Source organism: Amblyraja radiata, chromosome 17, assembly GCF_010909765.2.
Source record: "Amblyraja radiata isolate CabotCenter1 chromosome 17, sAmbRad1.1.pri, whole genome shotgun sequence".
Classification (NCBI taxonomy): domain Eukaryota; kingdom Metazoa; phylum Chordata; class Chondrichthyes; order Rajiformes; family Rajidae; genus Amblyraja; species Amblyraja radiata.
The window spans coordinates 27,659,407-27,677,905 of record NC_045972.1 but is presented as its reverse complement, the minus strand read 5'-3'; the positions used below and the strand labels follow the sequence as shown (position 1 = coordinate 27,677,905).

General features: G+C 47.2%; 1 protein-coding gene across 4 annotated transcripts in view; it reads left to right on the top strand.

Moving 5' to 3' along the window:
- Positions 1 to 18,499, top strand: part of garre1 (granule associated Rac and RHOG effector 1) — a 98,411-nt gene that overhangs the window by 67,318 nt on the left and 12,594 nt on the right. For all 4 annotated transcript variants that reach the window (XM_033035898.1, XM_033035899.1, XM_033035900.1 and 1 more), the window contains 4 exons: positions 5,732 to 5,938; positions 13,763 to 13,903; positions 15,470 to 15,565; positions 17,256 to 17,417. In XM_033035898.1, the coding sequence (XP_032891789.1) occupies positions 5,732 to 5,938; positions 13,763 to 13,903; positions 15,470 to 15,565; positions 17,256 to 17,417 (606 nt within the window). The remainder of the gene's footprint in view (positions 1 to 5,731; positions 5,939 to 13,762; positions 13,904 to 15,469; positions 15,566 to 17,255; positions 17,418 to 18,499) is intronic.

Genomic DNA, 18,499 nt, shown 5'->3' with positions numbered 1-18,499 from the left:
AGTCCACTCTTGTCTCTGGACATACTTTGGCTGAGACTTTAAAACCTGGTGACTAGGTGGACAAATCAAGAACTTCGTCCATTGCAAGTCAAGGGCGAGGAAGATTGATGTTCCAGATTTACCCAACAGGACAGCTTTATCCTTGTAGACCAGTCCCTGCCTCCATAATGCTTTACAAATTGATGGAATTATGGTCATTGAATTATATTTATAGTCTGATCTAAATTATATATATTGCGGTCACAGAATTATCGTCCAAAAGTGCTCAGTGGTACTGCGATCATTTACCCTACCTCGGAGGGGTCCATGTTACCCCCTCTAATGTAAATTGATGAAGGAAGCTTTCTCGGATGCGTTTAACCAAGTACGTTACATCTAAGCTCTTTGCGCCATGGGAGACCCAGTAAATATTAGGGAAGTTCAAATCTCCCATGAATGCTCTCCTGTTACAGCTCTCTGCAATTGCTCCCGATGTTGGGGAAGTCCAGGACAAGGGGTCACAGCTTAAGGATAAGGGGGAAATCCTTTAAAACCGAGATGAGAAGAACTTTTTTCACACAGAGAGTGGTGAATCTCTGGAACTCCCTGCCACAGAGGGTAGTCGAGGCCAGTTCATTGGCTATATTTAAAAGGGAGTTAGATGTGGCCCTTGTGGCTAAGGGGATCAGAGGGTACGGAGAGAAGGCAGGTACGGGATACTGAGTTGGATGATCAGCCATGATCATATTGAATGGCGGTGCAGGCTCGAAGGGCCGAATGGCCTACTCCTGCACCTAATTTCTATGTTTCTATGTTTCTATGTTTCTATCTACCTGAACATCTCACCTGCTTCTCTAATTCCCAATAATGCAGTCCATCAAAGTTTAGTTTATTGTTACGTGTACCGAGGTACCTTGAAAAGCTTTTGTTGCGTGCTTTCCAGTCAGTGGAAAGACAACACATGAATATAATCGAGCCATCCACAGTGTATTGATGGAGGAGAAAGGGAGTAATGTTTATTGAAAGATAATGTCCATTTAAAGAAAGTCCAAGGGTCTCCAATGAGATGGACGGTGGGTCAAGACTGATCTCTAGTTGGTAGAATGGTTCAGTTGCTTGATAACAGCTGGGAAGAAACTGCCATGAATCTGGTGCTATGGGTTTTCACACTTCTTAAATGGAGGATTGGGAGAGTGACTGGGGTGAGACGTGAGACGTGAGATTATGCTGGTAGCCTTGTCGTGGCAACGTGATCACTCCCATCTTGCTTCTAAGTTCTACCCATTTAGCCTCTACAAAGATTGCCCCCTCTGAGGATTCTTCCTTGGTCAACCAGCATCTGCAGTTCCTTGTTTCTGCGATATCCTCGCTGAGTACTGTTAATGTCATCCCTCCTCATACCTGTACCTCTGTCACTCCTGCACGTTTACTTCATGTACGTTGTTTGTACCTCATGATTGTAAATCAATGTGGAAGTTTCTGAAAGGGATAGGAAAGGCATGGTGGGGTTACAGCAGTAGAAGCAGTGATGTTATGACAAACTTTCATGAATTACCGGTTGGGAACCTGCCAACTCTCTCTACATTCTAGGAAGGATGTCAAAGCTTTAGAGAGAATGCAGAACTGGTTTACTGGTTGAGGGGCTTGAGTTATTCACAGGGTTGGAGCAGTTCCACGACTTGCAACAGGGAAAGTATAAATAAGGGTCACAATCAGGGAGGGTTTCTTGGCAAATAAGGAGAAAGATTCCCTGTTAGAGGAAAGGTGTGAACCCGAGGGCACAGATATATGGCAACGTGCAGAAGACCCAGAGGGGATTCAACAGTAAAACTGATGATCCACTAGCAGGATTTTCTGCAGTTCCTGAGAGTTTGTGTACTGAGATCTGTTCCCACGCTCCATTGAAGGACACGGGTGACACTGAGAAAATCATTGTTGTTGTGCAACATGAAAATTAAAAATAAGCGTGTTGGGAGTAATATCTTTAACAGTCTGCTGCTGTGAAAATGGGTAGCATGCTGGGTTATTGGGGATTTGCTGTAACTGGGTGCATGCCAATGGGAAGAGGCCCAAGTTGTAGAAGTGAATTGAACGGGACCCGTGGAAATCCGTGCACGGAGAATATTTGCAGGGGCAACAAACTGGATCCATCTGTCAAGGAGCCCGTGGGTAGTGGGCCAGCGGGTGTCAGTCCATGCTGATCGCCCTCACGTTGTTCCATGGTGCCCCGCGTACTTCGCCCCAACGCCAGCTCTCCATTTCACTTTACACTTTGGAGATACAGTGCGGAAACAAGCCTTCAGCCCACTGAGTTCACACCAATAAGCGATCACCCTGTGCACTACCATTATCCTACACAGTAGGGACAATTTACAATTTTACCAAAGCCAATTAACCTACAAACCTGTACATCTTTGGAGTGTGGAAGGAAACTGGAGCACCTGGAGAAACCCCATGCGGTTAAAGGGAAAACCCGCAAACTCCATACAGACAGCACCCGTAGTCTAGAATGAACCCGGATCTCAGGCACAGCTCTACTGCTGCGCCACCATGCCGTTTGGAAGGAGTTTGTGTGCTTGCAGGCATGGTTAGCATCAGACTGGAGCAGGGGGCACTGGGCAGGCGCAGCGGGCTTAATAACGCCTACCTCCTGATCAAAGATCCTATAGTGGAGCTCTAGGATCTTTGCTCCTGATCTTGTTTCACTTTGCTGTGGGAGCTGATGCGTGTCCTCCCTTGCCTGAAAAAGATAGTGCCGGTATAACTCAGCAGGTCAGGCAGCATCTCTGGAGAACATGGTGGACATGAACTTCAGACTGCCTGACCTGCTGAGTTAGTTTAGATTAGTTTATTGTCACGTGTACCAAGGTACAGTAAAAAGCTTTTGTGTGCAAGCCAGTTAGTGGAAAGACTATACATGATTACTCCAGCATTTTGCGTCTTTGTTTGTAAACCAGCATCTGCAGTTCCTCGTTCTCTCTTGCCTGCATCCACTTATTGTCACGAATCAAGAGTGTTTAATTGTCACACGACCCGGCAATGGAACAATGAAATTCTTACTTGCTGCAACTTTGCTAGGCCTATTCATGCAATAACGCACAGAAAAATGTACCATAACCACCAATACAGTAAATGAACAATCAGTACGACTAAGTAACTATAATAGTGCAAAACAGAAGTCGAGCTGCAACTAAAAAAAGTCCATCGCAGATGATAGTTGTTGAGGTTAGTGTGGTGAAGAGTTCACGAGCATGATGGCGTTGGAAAGAAGCCTGGAGGTCACAGTTTTCAGGCTCCTGTACCACCTTCCCGTTGATAGCAGAGAGATGAGAGCATGGCCAGGGAGGTGTGGGTCTCTGATGATATTAGATGCCTTCTTGAGGCTGTGCCTTCTGTAGATTGTTTTGATGGCGGAGAGGTTATTCTCCTAGATGGACCGAGCACTCTCTGTAATCTCCTTTGTTCCTGGGCGTTTGTTGATGAACCAGGCCGCGATGAAACCACTCAGAATGCTCACTTTCTGCTCTCCCACTCTGCCACCTCTCCCTGCCCATCATACCCCATTCCCACTGCCGGGAAAGCCACAAGTGCCTCTGCTGGCAGCTGGTGACAACACCTTGTCTTTCACCCAGACGGTCAAGGTCGCCTTGGTGAGCGAATGCACGGCCGCGATACAATTGTGAAAGTATTCTACTTTCTCAAGGCATTTTTTAATCAATGACGTGACCTTGTGAAGCTGAATAATTCCATATCCCCCTCAAAATATAACAGGAACGACGCCTTTGAGTACGATGATTGAAGGGTCTGTGTATAGGAGGAGGGGGGAGCAAAGTAAACAAAGGAGAGGGAGGCTGCACCTTGGTATCTGATTGTTAACAGGCTTACATGGGTCCCTTCATTTAGATTAGAAGGCATTTCACAGGGCTACAAGGTATTGCCGTCTTAGCCGCCAGGTGATTCACATTGACTGTGCCATTGTTAACAAGTATGCAATGTTCTTGTAACTCCAGAGTACAAAAAGTAGAAACTTCTGGAGCCAATTAACGTGTGATGGATGTGGGGGGAATGTGCAGAGTTCTCCGCTGAAGATCAAAAGCACAGCAGATTGAAACCTTCAACCTGAGCCATTCATTCTCCTTCTCTTTCCATATATCCTGCCTGACCTGCTGAGTGTATCCAGCATTTTCTGCTTCTGTATCAGAGTCCTTACCTATTGGCCTTCTACTAGGCCGGATGTGTAAAACAAAGAGGAGGCACGAGGACCTGCAGACACTGGAATCTTGAGCAAAACACCAAGTGCCTGAGGAACTAAGCGGGTCGGGCAGCGCCTGTGGAGCGAATGGACAGAAGTAGTATTGGGACATTGAAAAAAGCACTTGCACTGATATTACATGTTCACATTCCCCTCGGGGTACCCAGTGTTGCGTTTGGGGTATGGATAAAGTGAATGCTCGTGTATCCCCAGGATTCTAAAACTAGAGTGCTCAGGCTTAAAATGGGGTGAGGGGAGAGATTTAACAGCGACCTCAGGGGTAACCTTTTCACTCTGAGGGTCGTCCATATATGGAATGAGCTTCCAGAGGAAAAGAAAGGGCAAAATAGGAAAGGGTAGGAAAGGTTTAGAGGGACATGAGCCAAACGGGGGCAAATGGGAATAGTTTAGATGGGGCATCTTGGTCGGCATGCACGAGTTGGACTGAAGGGCCTGTTTCCGTGTTTTATGGCTCTATGTAATTTAAACTGACAGTCATCGTGATGGGCATGATTGCTTGACGATTCTGTGTAGAAAGGAACGGCAGATATAAAGATAGACACAAAGTGCTGGAGTAAATCAGTGGTTCAGGCAGCATCTCTGGAGAAGAAGAATGGATGATGTTTCAGGTCGGGTCCCTTCGGGATAGGTTGAAGTTTATTATTGTCACTTACACCAAGTTATAGTGAAATGCTTTGTTTTGCATGATATCCAATCAGATCAGATAATACTATACATAAAATACCATCAAATCAAACTCAAGTACAATAGGTAGAGCAAAGGTGAATGCAGAATATAGTTCAAAGTAGTGCATCAGTTCCAGAGACAAAGCCCAATAACAGCAATGGGGTAGAGGTCTTCTTCTTGCATATGGCGTGCACAGCCTAAAGTTGTAAGACAACTTGTTCTGTTTGATCTTCTATTTGTGCACGACAGGTTGATTGCATTCGTCGAAACAGGGTGAGCCGTGTGAAGGTTGCAATCTCCTACCCGGGTAGAGGTCAACCGGGCAGTACCCTAGCTTATGGAAGGATCATTCAGAAGCCTGGTAATAGAGGGGAAGAGGTTGTTCCTGAGTCTGGTGATGCGCACTTTCAAGCTTCTGTACCTTCTGCTGGACAAGAGCAGGGAGACTGGATGGGCTGAATCCCCTAATTCTGCTTCTATGTCGTATAGAGAAGAAGGAATGGCTGGAATGGGTTGGCGCAGCGATAGAGTTGCTGCCTCACAACAACAGAGACCCAGGTTCTATGCTGACTACGGGTGCTATCTGTACGGATTTTGGTTGCCGCGGACTTGCTGGGCCGAAGGGTCTGTTTCCACACTGTATCTCTTTGCCGAACTAAAAAGGTTTTTGATTCCACTGGCTGCTTTCTCGAGGCGGGTTTGTCGAGCGTGTTGGTAGGTTTGCGGCTATGTAGCTTGCAGCTGTGCTGTGTCGTGTGGTGTGCCGTGTGGTGTGCCGGGCCTGCAGTGACTGTGCTGTCTCCTCTTCCTCAGGTGCTGGGCCGATGCTTCCTCACCGTGCTGCAGGTCCACTTCCAGTTCCTGTCGCAGGCGCTGCATCGAGTCCAGCCTCTCGCACACTCCTGCCTGGCGGAGGCCCAAGCCCAGGAGAGGAAGAACGCCATGGGCACGGAGCCGGCGAAGGGCAGCCGCGTGACAGAGCTGGAGGAGGCCGTACGATCCTGGGCAGGGGCCTCTGAGGTAACTGTTCGTGCACACAGAGTCGTACAGTCACACCGCACGGAAACAGGGCCTTTGGTCCAACTTGCCCACACCGTCCAACAGGTCCCATCTACACTAGTCCCACGTGCTTGGCCCATATCCGTCTAAACCTGTCCTATCCATGTACCTGTCTAAATGTTTCTTAAACGTTACGATAGTACCTGCCTCAACTACACAAAGGCCAGGCAGCATCTGTGGCGGAAATGGACAAGCAACATTTTGGGTCGGATCTCTTCTTCAGACTGATTGTAGTGAAGTAAGGGGGTAAGAAATTTAGAACAGAGTTGGGGGTGGGACAAAGCCTGGCAAATTTCGTTTTTTTTGCTCAAGATTTAAGCATCTGGAGTTTTCCGTTCATTCACAAAATTTCCCCTCTCACCTCTTCTTGGTGGTCACCATCTTGATGGTAAGGCCTGGCAAACAAATGATAGTGAGTTGGGAATAATCGGAAGTGAAATGAATTACGAGACGGGGAGGGTGTGTGATAAGGAGATCGACTGTACTGCACTGAAATGACCATGGAAGTGTGAAGTCCAAACTAATGGAACACTTCCTCTCCCCCACCCCCTACTTTCGCCTGAAGAAGGGTCCTGACCTGAATCATCACCCATTCTTTCTCTCCAGAGTTGCTGCCTGACCTGCTGAGTTACTCCAGCACTTTGTGTCTATCTTTGGTACAAACCAGCATCTGCAGTTCCTTGTTTCTACATAATGAAACCACTGGCTTGCCACAAGTTCATTGTTACATTGGAGTTTAAAGGCCTGGGGTTATACTGTGGGTAGTGACATGGGCAATTTATATTTCCCTGTTTCAATTACCTGTGGCTTTGTTGGTCCACATAGCAACTGTTTAGGTGATGAAACGTTAGTAGCTGTGATGTTCACCAAAGCAGTGGGTGTAGGTGTAGAAACAAGGAACTGCAGATGCTGCTTAATACTCAAATGGACACAAAGTGCTGGAATAATCCAGCGGGTCAGGTAGCATCTCTGGAACACTAATCAGCCCTCATGGTACATATTTTGAAGATTTTGTTGGACGAAGGGTCCCAACGTGAAACGTCACCTGTCCATGTTGTCCATTGATGTTGCCTGACCTCCCCCGAGTTTCTCCAGCACTTTATGCCATTAAGTGAGTGTACATTCTGGCTCTCAACCCGCTGGTTCAGTAAAGCCTCAATAACCCACCACTCACACCCCTGTGGCGCTGGGCAAGCAGATTTGCCAACTGTTGGATGTGACTATTATTAATACAGATAGTTCCGCTGTAACACATCTGCTGCCAGTTCTCAAATTGGATAAAACTCGATTGATGAATTAAAGAGTACTATTTGTATTAAGGGGGCTGAATTGGTTACAATGCGTTTTCGATTGGTAACTGGACAAACCACTTAAACAATTTGGAAGTTGAGAAGCGGAAACAAAAAAGCAGCAAAGGTCAACCTATCTCCTGGACATATTAATAAGTAGAAACAAACAATAGGTAGAGCAAAGGGGGGAGATACAGAGTGTAGAATATGGTACTCAGTATTGTAGCACATCAGTTCTATAGACAGAGTCCAATGTCTGCAATGGGGTAGAGGTGAATCGACAATACCCAGCCTAGCTTATGGAAGGACTGTTCAGAAGCCTGATAATAGAGGGGAAGAAGCTGATCCTCAGTCTGGTGGTGTGTGCCTTTAGGCAAGAAAATTAAACAACTTCTTCACGCTTTCCACCTGTGATGCCATTTTCAGGGAGCTATGAACACTCGCCCCAAGGTCTCTGTGTACATCAATGCTTCTCAGGTTCCTGCTGCCTGCAGTATATGTCTTGTCAGTATTGGATGCATTACCTTCAGAGCGTCGGTCACACACCATCACCTGTTGGGTTTTATTTCTGTAGCTTTACATGTCCGGCGTGGAGCATCTGGAAAATGCTTCCATAACTCTCTGCCGCAGGGAATGTAAGATATGTATGGAATCTTGGACCACTGTTTCTTTGTATTATTTTTGAAAGTAGAAAAGCAGCTGATTGTAACTAGGCCAGCAGACGATGTCCTCCATCACGTTGCCCCGTTAACCCGTGCACCAACGCTGCCCGTGCCTTCCACGCACCGTCCCTGAAGAATGTGTCATCAACATCACCAGCACGCTCAATTACACACCTCTCTCTACACCAAGCTGATCAGCTGTGTTTCCCATCTGGGAAAAATCAGAACTTCTCCTTGTCGGAAGAACACATTTTCCTTCCAATACGTTTACATTTTTGTGGTGAAAACAGATGACTTCCTGAGAGGGTATCGGGTGCCGTTGTGTTTCTTCAGGAAGGTGCCTCTCCCTCGGCACTGTCATAGGGTGCAGGCTTGGTCTCCAGTTGTGTGTGGAGAACGAGGAGGTGATTAGTGTTTGGGAGAGCGTGCGTGCAGACAGGGAGATGCAAGAGATAGAGCCGCTGCCCTGCAGCGCCGGAGAGCCCGGTTCAACTCTGGTGCTGACTTTAGAGATACAGTGCGGAAACAGGCCCTTTGGCCCACCAAGTCCGCACCGACCAGCAATCACCCTGTACATTAGCACTATCCTACGCACTTGGGCCAATTTCCAATTTTCCCCGAAATTAACCATGACTTTGGAATGTGGGAGGAAACCGGAGCAACCGGAGAAAAACCCACGTGGTTACAGGGAGAATGTGCGAACTCCGCACACATGCACCCAGAGTCTCTGGCACTGTGAGCTGGCGGCTCTACCAGCTGCACTAGTATTGCTGGGGGATGGTTCACAAGCCACAGGTAATCCTTGTGTTGCACGGTTTTGTTATTGTGGAGCTTTGGGAATTCATGTAACCAATTAATCTGCAGCATTACGGACTGGGCTCAGCTGTACTTGTGGTAATTCTTTCACCAGCATCGGACCCTCCTCCTGAAGGGATTGTTTATTTTAATCCATGCCGCAGAGAAGCAGCAGTAACAGATATCTGGCCTCAAGACTTTCGTGAGGCCTCACGTGGAGGTTGTGTTCAGTTTTGGTTACCCTGCTATAGGAAGGATGTCAGTAAACTGGAAAGAGTGCAGAGAAGATTTTCGTGTATGCTGCTAGGACTCAAGGGCCTGTACTACAGGGAGAGGTTGGGCTGAGTAGGACTTTATTCCTTAGAGCGCAGTTGCTATGTGTTGATCTTATAGATGTATATAAAATCTAGGTGAATGCAGTCTTTTTTCCAGGGTTGGGAATCAAGAACTTGAGGGCACTTGTTTAAGGTGAGAGGGCAAAGATAGGAACATGAGGAGCAACTGAGGGTGTTGGGTATATTGAACGAGCTGCCAGAGGAAGTAGTTGAGCTGGTACTATAACAAGATTTAAATGACATTTGGACAGGTACATGGATAGGGAAGATTTAGAGGGATATGGGCCAAATGCAGGCATATTGGAAGAGCACAGATGGGGCATCTTGGTTCGCATGGATGAGTTGGGCTGAGTGGCTTGCTTCTGTGCCCTATGACTATTTTTGGTTACTGAAGCCGTCACACTTTGTATGCACCAAGAAGGTCGACATCTCCATGATCACCATTGAAACCCCCTCTGTTCCCCATGTTCTTCCCTTCCCCACCCCTCTGTAACCATTGGTGGTCCCATGATGCCCTCCAGTGCCTCCACCCCTCTTCCCCACATCTTGTAATTGGTTATCCCAAAGTTGTGTGGGTTTGTAGGTTAATTGGCCCTCTGTAAATTGCCCCTATTATGTAGGGAGTGGATGAGAAAGTGAGATAATATTAAACTGGAGTGAATGGGTGATCGATGGTTGTCACGGACTTTGGTGGGCCAAGGGGCCTGTTTCTCTGTTGTACTTCACTATCACTACAATTCACCCGATCTAATCCTCATCTTGTTTACACTAATGAGAGACGAGGACAGATGGCACAGCCTCAGAATAAAAGGACGTACCTTTAGAAGGACGAAGAGGAATCTCTTTAGCTGGGGGTGGTGAATCCATGACATTTATTGCCACAGACAACTGTGGAGGCCATCAATGGATATTTTTAAGGCAGAGATTGACAGATCTCACAAGGATGTCAGGGGTTATGGGAGAAGCCAGGAAAATTAGGTTGAGAGGGAAAGATAGATCAGCCATGATTGACTGGCGGTGTGGACTCGATGTGCCTAATAGCTTAATTCTGCTGCTATAACATGAACTTATTTTATAGTCATTCAGTCCCCTGTCCCCCAGGAAAAGCATCCAGGCCAGTTTCCAGCTATACCTCTTCAGCCGGCAACATCCTGATAATTCCCTCGGCCCCCTCTCCGCTGCCATCACATCATTCCTGCAACGTGGCCATCGCACATACCCTAGTGCCTTAGGGGTCTGAGACAAGTGCCACATGTCCAATCTCCTGCCTTGCCTCTAGCCTCCCTTCTCTACCCCATTGAGGACATGCACTATAATGCTGGGAACTATATTCTCCACTCTGTATCCGTCCCTTTACCAATTGTACTTGAGTTTGAACTGTTTGTAGCTATACGTAATATTATCTGCATGATGAACAAAGCTTTTCACTGTACCCTAGTACATGTCACAGTAATAAACCAAATCCACTGTCAGATACCTATCTCTCTCACTCCCTCTACTTGGCTCATAATTGCTCCATTGAATGCTTCCTTTACCTGTTTCTCATTAGCAAATGCATCTCTGCCTTCCTGTACACTTCTGAGACAGATTCATGGAGCTGTACAGCATGGAAACAGGCCTTTCGACCCACCGTGTCCCTGTTGACTAAGTTGGCATAGGGAGCTCGTCCCATTTGGACCATTTCCCTCTAAACTATTCCTATCCATATCTCTGTCCTAATGTCTTTTAAATATTGTAAATGTATCCACTTCTATTGTTTCCTCTGTCAGTTCATTCCAGATACAGTTTACCCTCTGAGTGAAAAGGTTGCCCATGAGGTCACTCTTAAATTACTCCCCTCTCACCTTAAGTCTGTGCCCTCTAGTTTTAAGAATTCTCTCCTCAGGGTAAAAGGCTGAAGGTTCACTTTATCCATGCCCCTCATGATCTTGTACATCTCAATAAGGTCACCCTCCTCGGCTTCCTATGCTCCAAGTAAATAAATCCCAGCCTATTCAACCTTTCATTATAATCCCGAATCTAGATAAAATCCTGGTAAATCTCTTCTGCACCCATTCCATTTTAATGACATCCCTAAATCATCCTGAAGGGGCGGTGGGGGCATGGTAGCGGGTAAAGCTGCTGCCTCAGTGCCAGAGACCCAGGTTCGATACTGGCCTTGGTTGCTGTCTCTATGGAGTTTACACGTTCTCCCTGTAACTGCGTGGGTTTTTCTCTCCTGGTGCTCTGGTTTCCTCTCACATGCCAAAGACGTGCAGATTTGTAGGTTAATTAGCTTCTGTAAATTCTCCCTAGTGTGTTGGATAAAACAAGTATATGGGTGATCGTTGGTCGATGTGGAGTCGGTGGGCCAAAGGGCCTGTTTCCACGCTGTACCTCTAAACTAAACTAAATATATTCTGTGAGATACCAATCTCCAGCACTGAGCCCCTGGAGAGGTATCATTGGCACGAAATAAGGAGGTTTGGCATGTCTGCCACGTCCCTTACAAATTTCTACAGACGCATCGTAGAAAGCATCCCATCGAGGTGCATCACAGCTTAGTTTGCGAACAGCTATGCCCAACACCACTGGAAATTGCAGAGAGTTGTGGATGTAACTCAGTCAGTCCATCACACAGACCGTACTTCCCGCCATTGACTTCATCTACACTTCACGCTGCCTTGTAAATCATCCAACATAATCAAAGACCACTCACACACCAGTCATTCCCTCTTCTCGCTTCTCCCATCTGGCGGACGATACAAACACTTTAAAACACCTGCCACATATTCGGAAGAGCTTCTTCTGCACTGGTAGTTTTCTCTTTGCACTACCTGTTGTACTTGGGTGTGGCTTTGTTTGCTTGTGCTTGGTATTATGTGATTGGATAGCATGCAAACAAGGTTTTTCAGGGAATCTTGGTGCATGTGACAATAACAAACCAATTCTAATACCATCATCGGTCCGGGAGACTGCCTGTGAGAGAACCCTCATTGTCCTCTCTCTCCTAGCAGTTGTGCCTCTGATACACACCATGACATCATGCAGTATTCCAATCCTGAGGAAAGGTCCCAATCTGAAACGTCACCTATCCATGTTCTGGATGCAGTCTAACCCGCTGAGTTTCTCCAGAACTCCTTGCCTTGATTGTAAACCAGTATCTACAGTTCCTGGTTTCTACCATAGTCTAATCCTACAGCTTAGTCTAGTTGCGAGACTGTGTGCAAGCTGTCCTTGTAGGCTGTTGGAGTTGCCTGATACCAGAATTTATTTGCTTATCTCTGTTAAACAAGCTCTTGGGTTTTCCTTGCCTAACTCTTCCTGTTCATAATTGCTAACGGAGATTTGTTTGTCTGTGAGAAGTTTGCAATCTTTTTGTTTTAACTGAGAAGGCTTAGATTGCTTCAACGCGATGGTTTATCTGTACTTTAAATGCTGCAGCTGCAGTTCCGGGGAATTCTTTCCGTTCTAAATTGAGGAGTGGTTTGTTTTTCTTCTGCTGACCCCATCTATGGGAGAGGCTGATCAGTAAGTGCAAACTTCCTCTGTGGATATCCTGCTGAGCAAGGCTCTCAACTGTTTGTTAGTCTTGCATCAATCTTTATTTTCCCCATACCTGTTATGAAGTAGTTCTACATAAAGTCTGCTAATCTCACATCATTCCTTCCCCTCGTGAAACGTTGAGTGTATGCAGGACAATGGTTGGGTGTGTTTTGCATCACTCTTTTTTGCCTGATCTGTAACATTGCCTTGGAAGGAAGACATTTTTTAAATAACTTAAAATAAACTGAGGTGAGATTTGATAGAAACATGCAAAATTATGAGCACCATAGATAGGATAGACATTCAGAACCTTTTTCCCCAGGGTGGAAACGTTAAGGATTAGAAGATATAGCTTTAAAGTAAGATGGGTACAATTTAAAGGTGTGTGGGGCAATTTATTTTTACACAGAATAGTGTAGGCCTGGAGGGGGAGGCAGATACAATAGAGGCAATTACGAGGCTTTTAGAGAGGCACAGATCTGAGATCTGCATGGAATTGAGGGCTATGGATCACGTGCAGGCAGAGATTAGTTTATCGTGGTAATATGTTCGGCACAGACATAGGCCGAAGGGCCTGTTCCTGTGCTGTACTCTTCCGTTCCTTGCCTATGATAGGGTGGTTTTCATCCCGCATCCCAAAGACATGCAAGTCTGTATTCCCCAGAAAATTATGAAGACCGAGAATCAATTGGAAGTCTGAACACAAGGCAAGTTTTGCTTGATTAAAGTTCAGGGGCCAACAGGGGTAAATGGGGCTGAGATTGAAATCATTCTTTGAGCATGGAATGGGCTGAGGAGCTGAAAGGCTTCTTCCTGTTCCCGTGTTGCAAGGTGTGGCACAGCAGGTAGAGCCACTGCTCACAGTGCTGGAGACACAGGTTCAATCCTTTCCTCGGGTGCTGTCCGCGTGGTGTTTGCCTGTTCTCCTTGACAGAGTGGGTTTCCTCCGGTTGCTCTGGTTTCCTCCCACATCTCAAAGATGTGCAGGTCTGTAGATTAATCGGCCCTCTGTAATTTGCCACTAGCGTGATGGAGCGGATGCGGAAAGTGGGATAACGTAGAAATATTCACTGGTCGGCGTAGACTCGGTGGGCTGAGTGGGCTGTTTCCGTGCTGTATCTCTAAACTAAAGGAAAAGGTGGGCCAGTTGTACTGACGACGTTGTGTTCACTTTTACAGGCCACCTCTCGTCTGCGTGAGAGGGGGAGCGATGGGTGCCTGGCTGGTATCGAGGTCCAGCGGTTGATCTGCACACAGACCACTGCAATTCCCGAGCATCAGCTGAAGGATCTGAACATGAAGATCGACAGTGCTCTGCAGGTGAGTGATTCTGCCCACCAGCACTGGCCACCAAGCGGCTGCGTTGATGGGGCGCACACGGTCAACATCTCACCGAATGTGTAGCGAGGAACTGCAGATGCTGGTTTACACCGGATGGACACAAAATGCTGGAGTAACTCAGCGGGACAGGCAGCATCTCTGGAGAAAAGGAAAGGGTGACGTTTCGGGTCAAGACCCTCCTTCAGACCCAAGAAGGGTCCCGACCCAAAAAGTCACCCATTCCTTCTCTCCAGAGATACTGCCTGTCCTGCTGAGTAACTCCAGTATTTTGTGTCTTATCAACCTCGCTGAAGTGTGGCAGTAGTTTGGTGCGCCGTTTCCCTGCTTCCCCTTACATTCGCCATCGTTCTTTCCCAACATCCATAATCGAACATCTTGAACTTCTCTCAGTACCAACATAACAGGGGTGGACAGTGACACTTTTGTCTCCTTTTCACCTCCAGCCTTTTCGCCTCCACCTCCCATGCGCCAATCACCCTCTTTACCTATATCCACCCATCACTTGCCAGGCTTTGTCCCGGCCCCACCCATGAGTCTGAAGAAGAGTCCCGATCCGAAATGTCGCCGTCCTTTTTCACCAGTGCTGCTGCCCGACCTGTTGGGTTACTCCAGCACTTTGTATTTATCTTTGGTATAAATCACCAACTGCAGTTCCTTATTTCTATATAATGTGAGGTTATCCACTTTGAAAGGAATAGAAGGCAGAGTATTATTTAAAATATTATTTAGAGTATTATTTAACAGTGAGATGACAACATGTATGGAACTCCAGCTTCTCATGGAGAGTGTCCTATTGCAGCAGTAACTTGTGCCCTGCAGACTGTACGAAGGCTCCCCCGGGTGTCAGGGGGTGAGTCACTTGCCACTGACTAGCCAGCCTCTGACCTGCTCTGACAGTTGTGTATTCGCATGGTCCTTTTGTACAAACGCCAGGACAAATGAACTGATAACGGTTTGTGTTGTGTCCCAACATTGTGCATGCACTGGGTTTCCAGTAAAGGGTTCGGAAACACTGCAAAATGTGCTAAAAATATTTAAAGCACACCACAAGAATTGAAAAATTCCGGTTTTAGGAGAGGTTGATTTTGATTTTCTTCTTTCGCAAAGAGACGGGGAGGAAGGCTGATGATGTTTGTGGAGGCTTGGGCCGAGTTAATACACAGAGGATTTCTCCACTTGTAGTTAGGAGAATGCAAAACTTGGGGCCATCAGTGCAACAGGGAAATTGGCAACACTGCTCGCAAAGAATGAGTAGAATGTGCAACTTGCAGCCACAGGAAGTGGTTGAGGCAAGGAGCTTGGGAGGTTCCCAGAGGAAACAACATGTACGAGAGAGGAGCGAGAAGCGGTGGCAGGAGAGATGAGCTCGAGTGGGAAGTGAACACAGCATCAACCAATTCACCCAGCTACTTTGTATTATTTTTATGTCTGTTTCTTCAAAATATTATATATTCAATATAATAATGCGTGAATGACACTTTAAAGGTTTTTGTTTGGTTGTCATGTTTAAACATTTGCCTCACCTGATTAATTGTTGTGTTACAGGCTTACAAAGTGGCTTTGGAAAGTTTGGGTCACTGTGAATACGCCATGAAGGCTGGGTTCCACCTGAATCCGAAAGCCATTGAGGCCTCTTTACAGGTAAATAGAGCTTCTGATCACCTGCCAGGTGTTGCTCACTCTAGCTACTGCGGGCAGGTGCCACAGGCTGACGGGGAGCTCACTGCAAGGTTGTGCGTGCTGTGGCAGAATAAGTCCTGACGAGGGGAAGAAACACGGGGTTTGATTCAAGTCGGGGAGACGAGAGTCCTGTAACTTTCTTAATGTGGCTGCACAGTGGTGCAGCGGTAGAGTTGCTGCCTCACAGCGCCAGAGACCCGGGTTCGATCCTGACCACGGGTGCTGCCTGTGTGCAGTTTGTACGTTCTCCCCGTGACTCACGTGGGTTTTCTCTGGGTGCTCCGGTTTCCTCCCACACTCCAAAGACGTGCGGATTTATAGGTTAATTGGTTTCGGTAAAGATTGTAAATTGTCCCTAGTGTGTGTAGGAAAGTGTTACTGTGCGGGGATCGCTGGTGGGCGCGGACTTGGTGGGTCGAAGGGTCTGTTTCCGTGCTGTATCTCTAAACCAAACTAAAACTAAAGTTGCTGCCTCACAGCACCAGAGACCAGGGTTCGATCCTGAGCAGGTGCTGTCTGTACGGAATTGTAAGGTTAATTGGCTTTGGTAAAGATTGTAAATTGTCCCTGGTGTGTGCGATGGTGCTAGTATAGTGATAGTGATATTTGTTCGGTACGGACTCAGTGGGCCGATGGGCCTGTTTCTGCGCTGTATCTCTAAAGATTAAGAAAACGAAATTGCTGGCTTGATGTGAGGCTGGTCACTGGTGGGGAACATTGACTCGGTGATCCAGTCAGACCTCTAGTGGTGAGAGGAGGGAGTGCAGGGACTCTCAACCGTTTGATGGATTGTCCACTGCAGCTGAGCTACTCGGGTTGATACCATACGATACGATAGAACTTTATTTATCCCAGGAGGGAAATTAATTGTCGAGTCAATAAACCTCACGGCCGAAGGCAGAGGAGTTGTACAGTTTGATAGCCACAGAGAAAAGGCGTTCTGTACTACATGTTGGTGGAACCAATCTGTTGCTGAAGGTACTCCTCAGGTTGGCCTGCGTGTCCTGGTTCGATTTACTAGGAACCTGAGGGGTAACTTTTTCCACACAGTGGGTGGTGGGTATATGGAACGAGCAGCCAAAGGAAGTAGTTGACACAGATACTATAGCAGCAATGTTTTAATAGACAGTAAAACACAAAGTCAGCGGTCAGGCAGCATTTCTAGGGAACATGGATAGGTGACGTTTCAGGTCGGGACCCTTCTTCAGACTGATTGTAGTGGGTGTGGAGAAAGCTGGAAAAGAGCGGTGGGGGCAGGACAAAGCCTGGCAAGTGAGGGGTGGGGGCAGGTATGGAGGGGGGGGGGTATATTAGCTGAGGTGAAAAGTGGTGGACACAAAATGGTGATCAAAGGAAACAATAGGGTGTTGTAAGAAAAGAGGAGTGAAATGTAAAGCTAGAGGGAGGCATATAGATGAAAGGGGACAGGGGAGAGGAGAAAGAGGGATAAAATGAAACGGTGGATGGGAGATGAGCAGGGATCACCAGATATTTGGACAGGTACATGGACAGGAAACGTGTAGAGGGGCATGGGGAAAATGTGTCTTGCTCAGATGGGGCATCTTGGTTGGCATGTACGTGTATCTGGCTCTATCTGGTGCTGGGTGAACAGCGTGGAGCTTCACTCACCCTGTATCTGCTGTCTTTCCAGGGCTGCTGCAGTGAGGCGGAGGTGAAGCAGGCAGGGAGACGGCAGTACCCTGCGCAGCCCCTGCAGTGCGAGCTGCCCACCGTGCCTGTACAGATCGGACCCCACTTCCTCAAGGGCGTCTCCTTCAGCGAGTCTGGAGCGGAGAACCTGAAGCTGAAGATGGTAGCTAACTCCTTAACAACACATTCTGTCGACAGTAGTCTTTGTCCTGTCGTTCATAAGGCATAGGAATCCGCTCATTTGGCCATGAGTCGACTCCGCCATTCAATCATGGCTGATTAATCTTTCCCTCTCAACCCTTTTCTTTCTCCAGATTCTGGAGAAAAGGATGGGTGACATTTTGGGTCGGTGTCTGAGGAAGGGTTGCCACCCGAAACATCACCAACTCTTTTTCTCCAGTGATGCTGCCTGACCCGTTGAGTTACTCCACCATTTTGTATCTATCTTCAACCAAAAGTAATTCATTTTTTAGTCACAGTGGGTTTCTGTGCTCTGGAATCCACTGCCAGAGAGCAGATTAAATGCCAACTTTCAACTGGGAGTTGGATAACTAGCTGGTGATAAAATCTGCAGGGCCACGGTCTGGATGGCCCCTTCCTGAAGCCAGCACAAAGAGTGCGGGCCGAATGGCCAGCCTGAACCTGGTTTGAACAAAGGGCTTTCAAGGAGCGGATCTGGCCCAGCTGCAAATAATTATGCCACAGAGGGATTAAGAAGGAAAATAAAAGCTTAAAATAGAGCGGTGCCCCTGTGAGAGAGCATGTGAAGGAAAGTTGTGGTGAGCGGCTGTGGAACAAGGGTGAATCATTGTCCATGCCTAGCAGCTCCTGTGATCAAAGCATGCCCGGGATGCTTGTGGCCGCTAGAGTGGACGGGGTGCATTACCGGTTGATGCACTGTCATTCCTTGTGCTCCATCTGTTTCCAGCATGGCTGTCAACATCACCATTTAAAAACAAGCTTCTGAGTGTGCTCGTGAGGGACCTGTGTTTGTGGTTTTACACAACTTCAGAGGCACAGACGTCTGATGCATTATATAAGCTGTGCACTGAAGGGAAAAAGTGTTTTTAAGTCCAAGGTGAGAATAGATGATTGGCTCAGGAGCTCGCTGGAGGAAGTACCTTCACCAGCTGGGATGCTCCCAACCTGCTCAAAGGCAATGAGGAATGGGCAAAACATTTGGGCATATATATATATAGAAAGGAAAGGCTTAGAAGGATAGGGGCCAATACGGGCAGGTAGGAC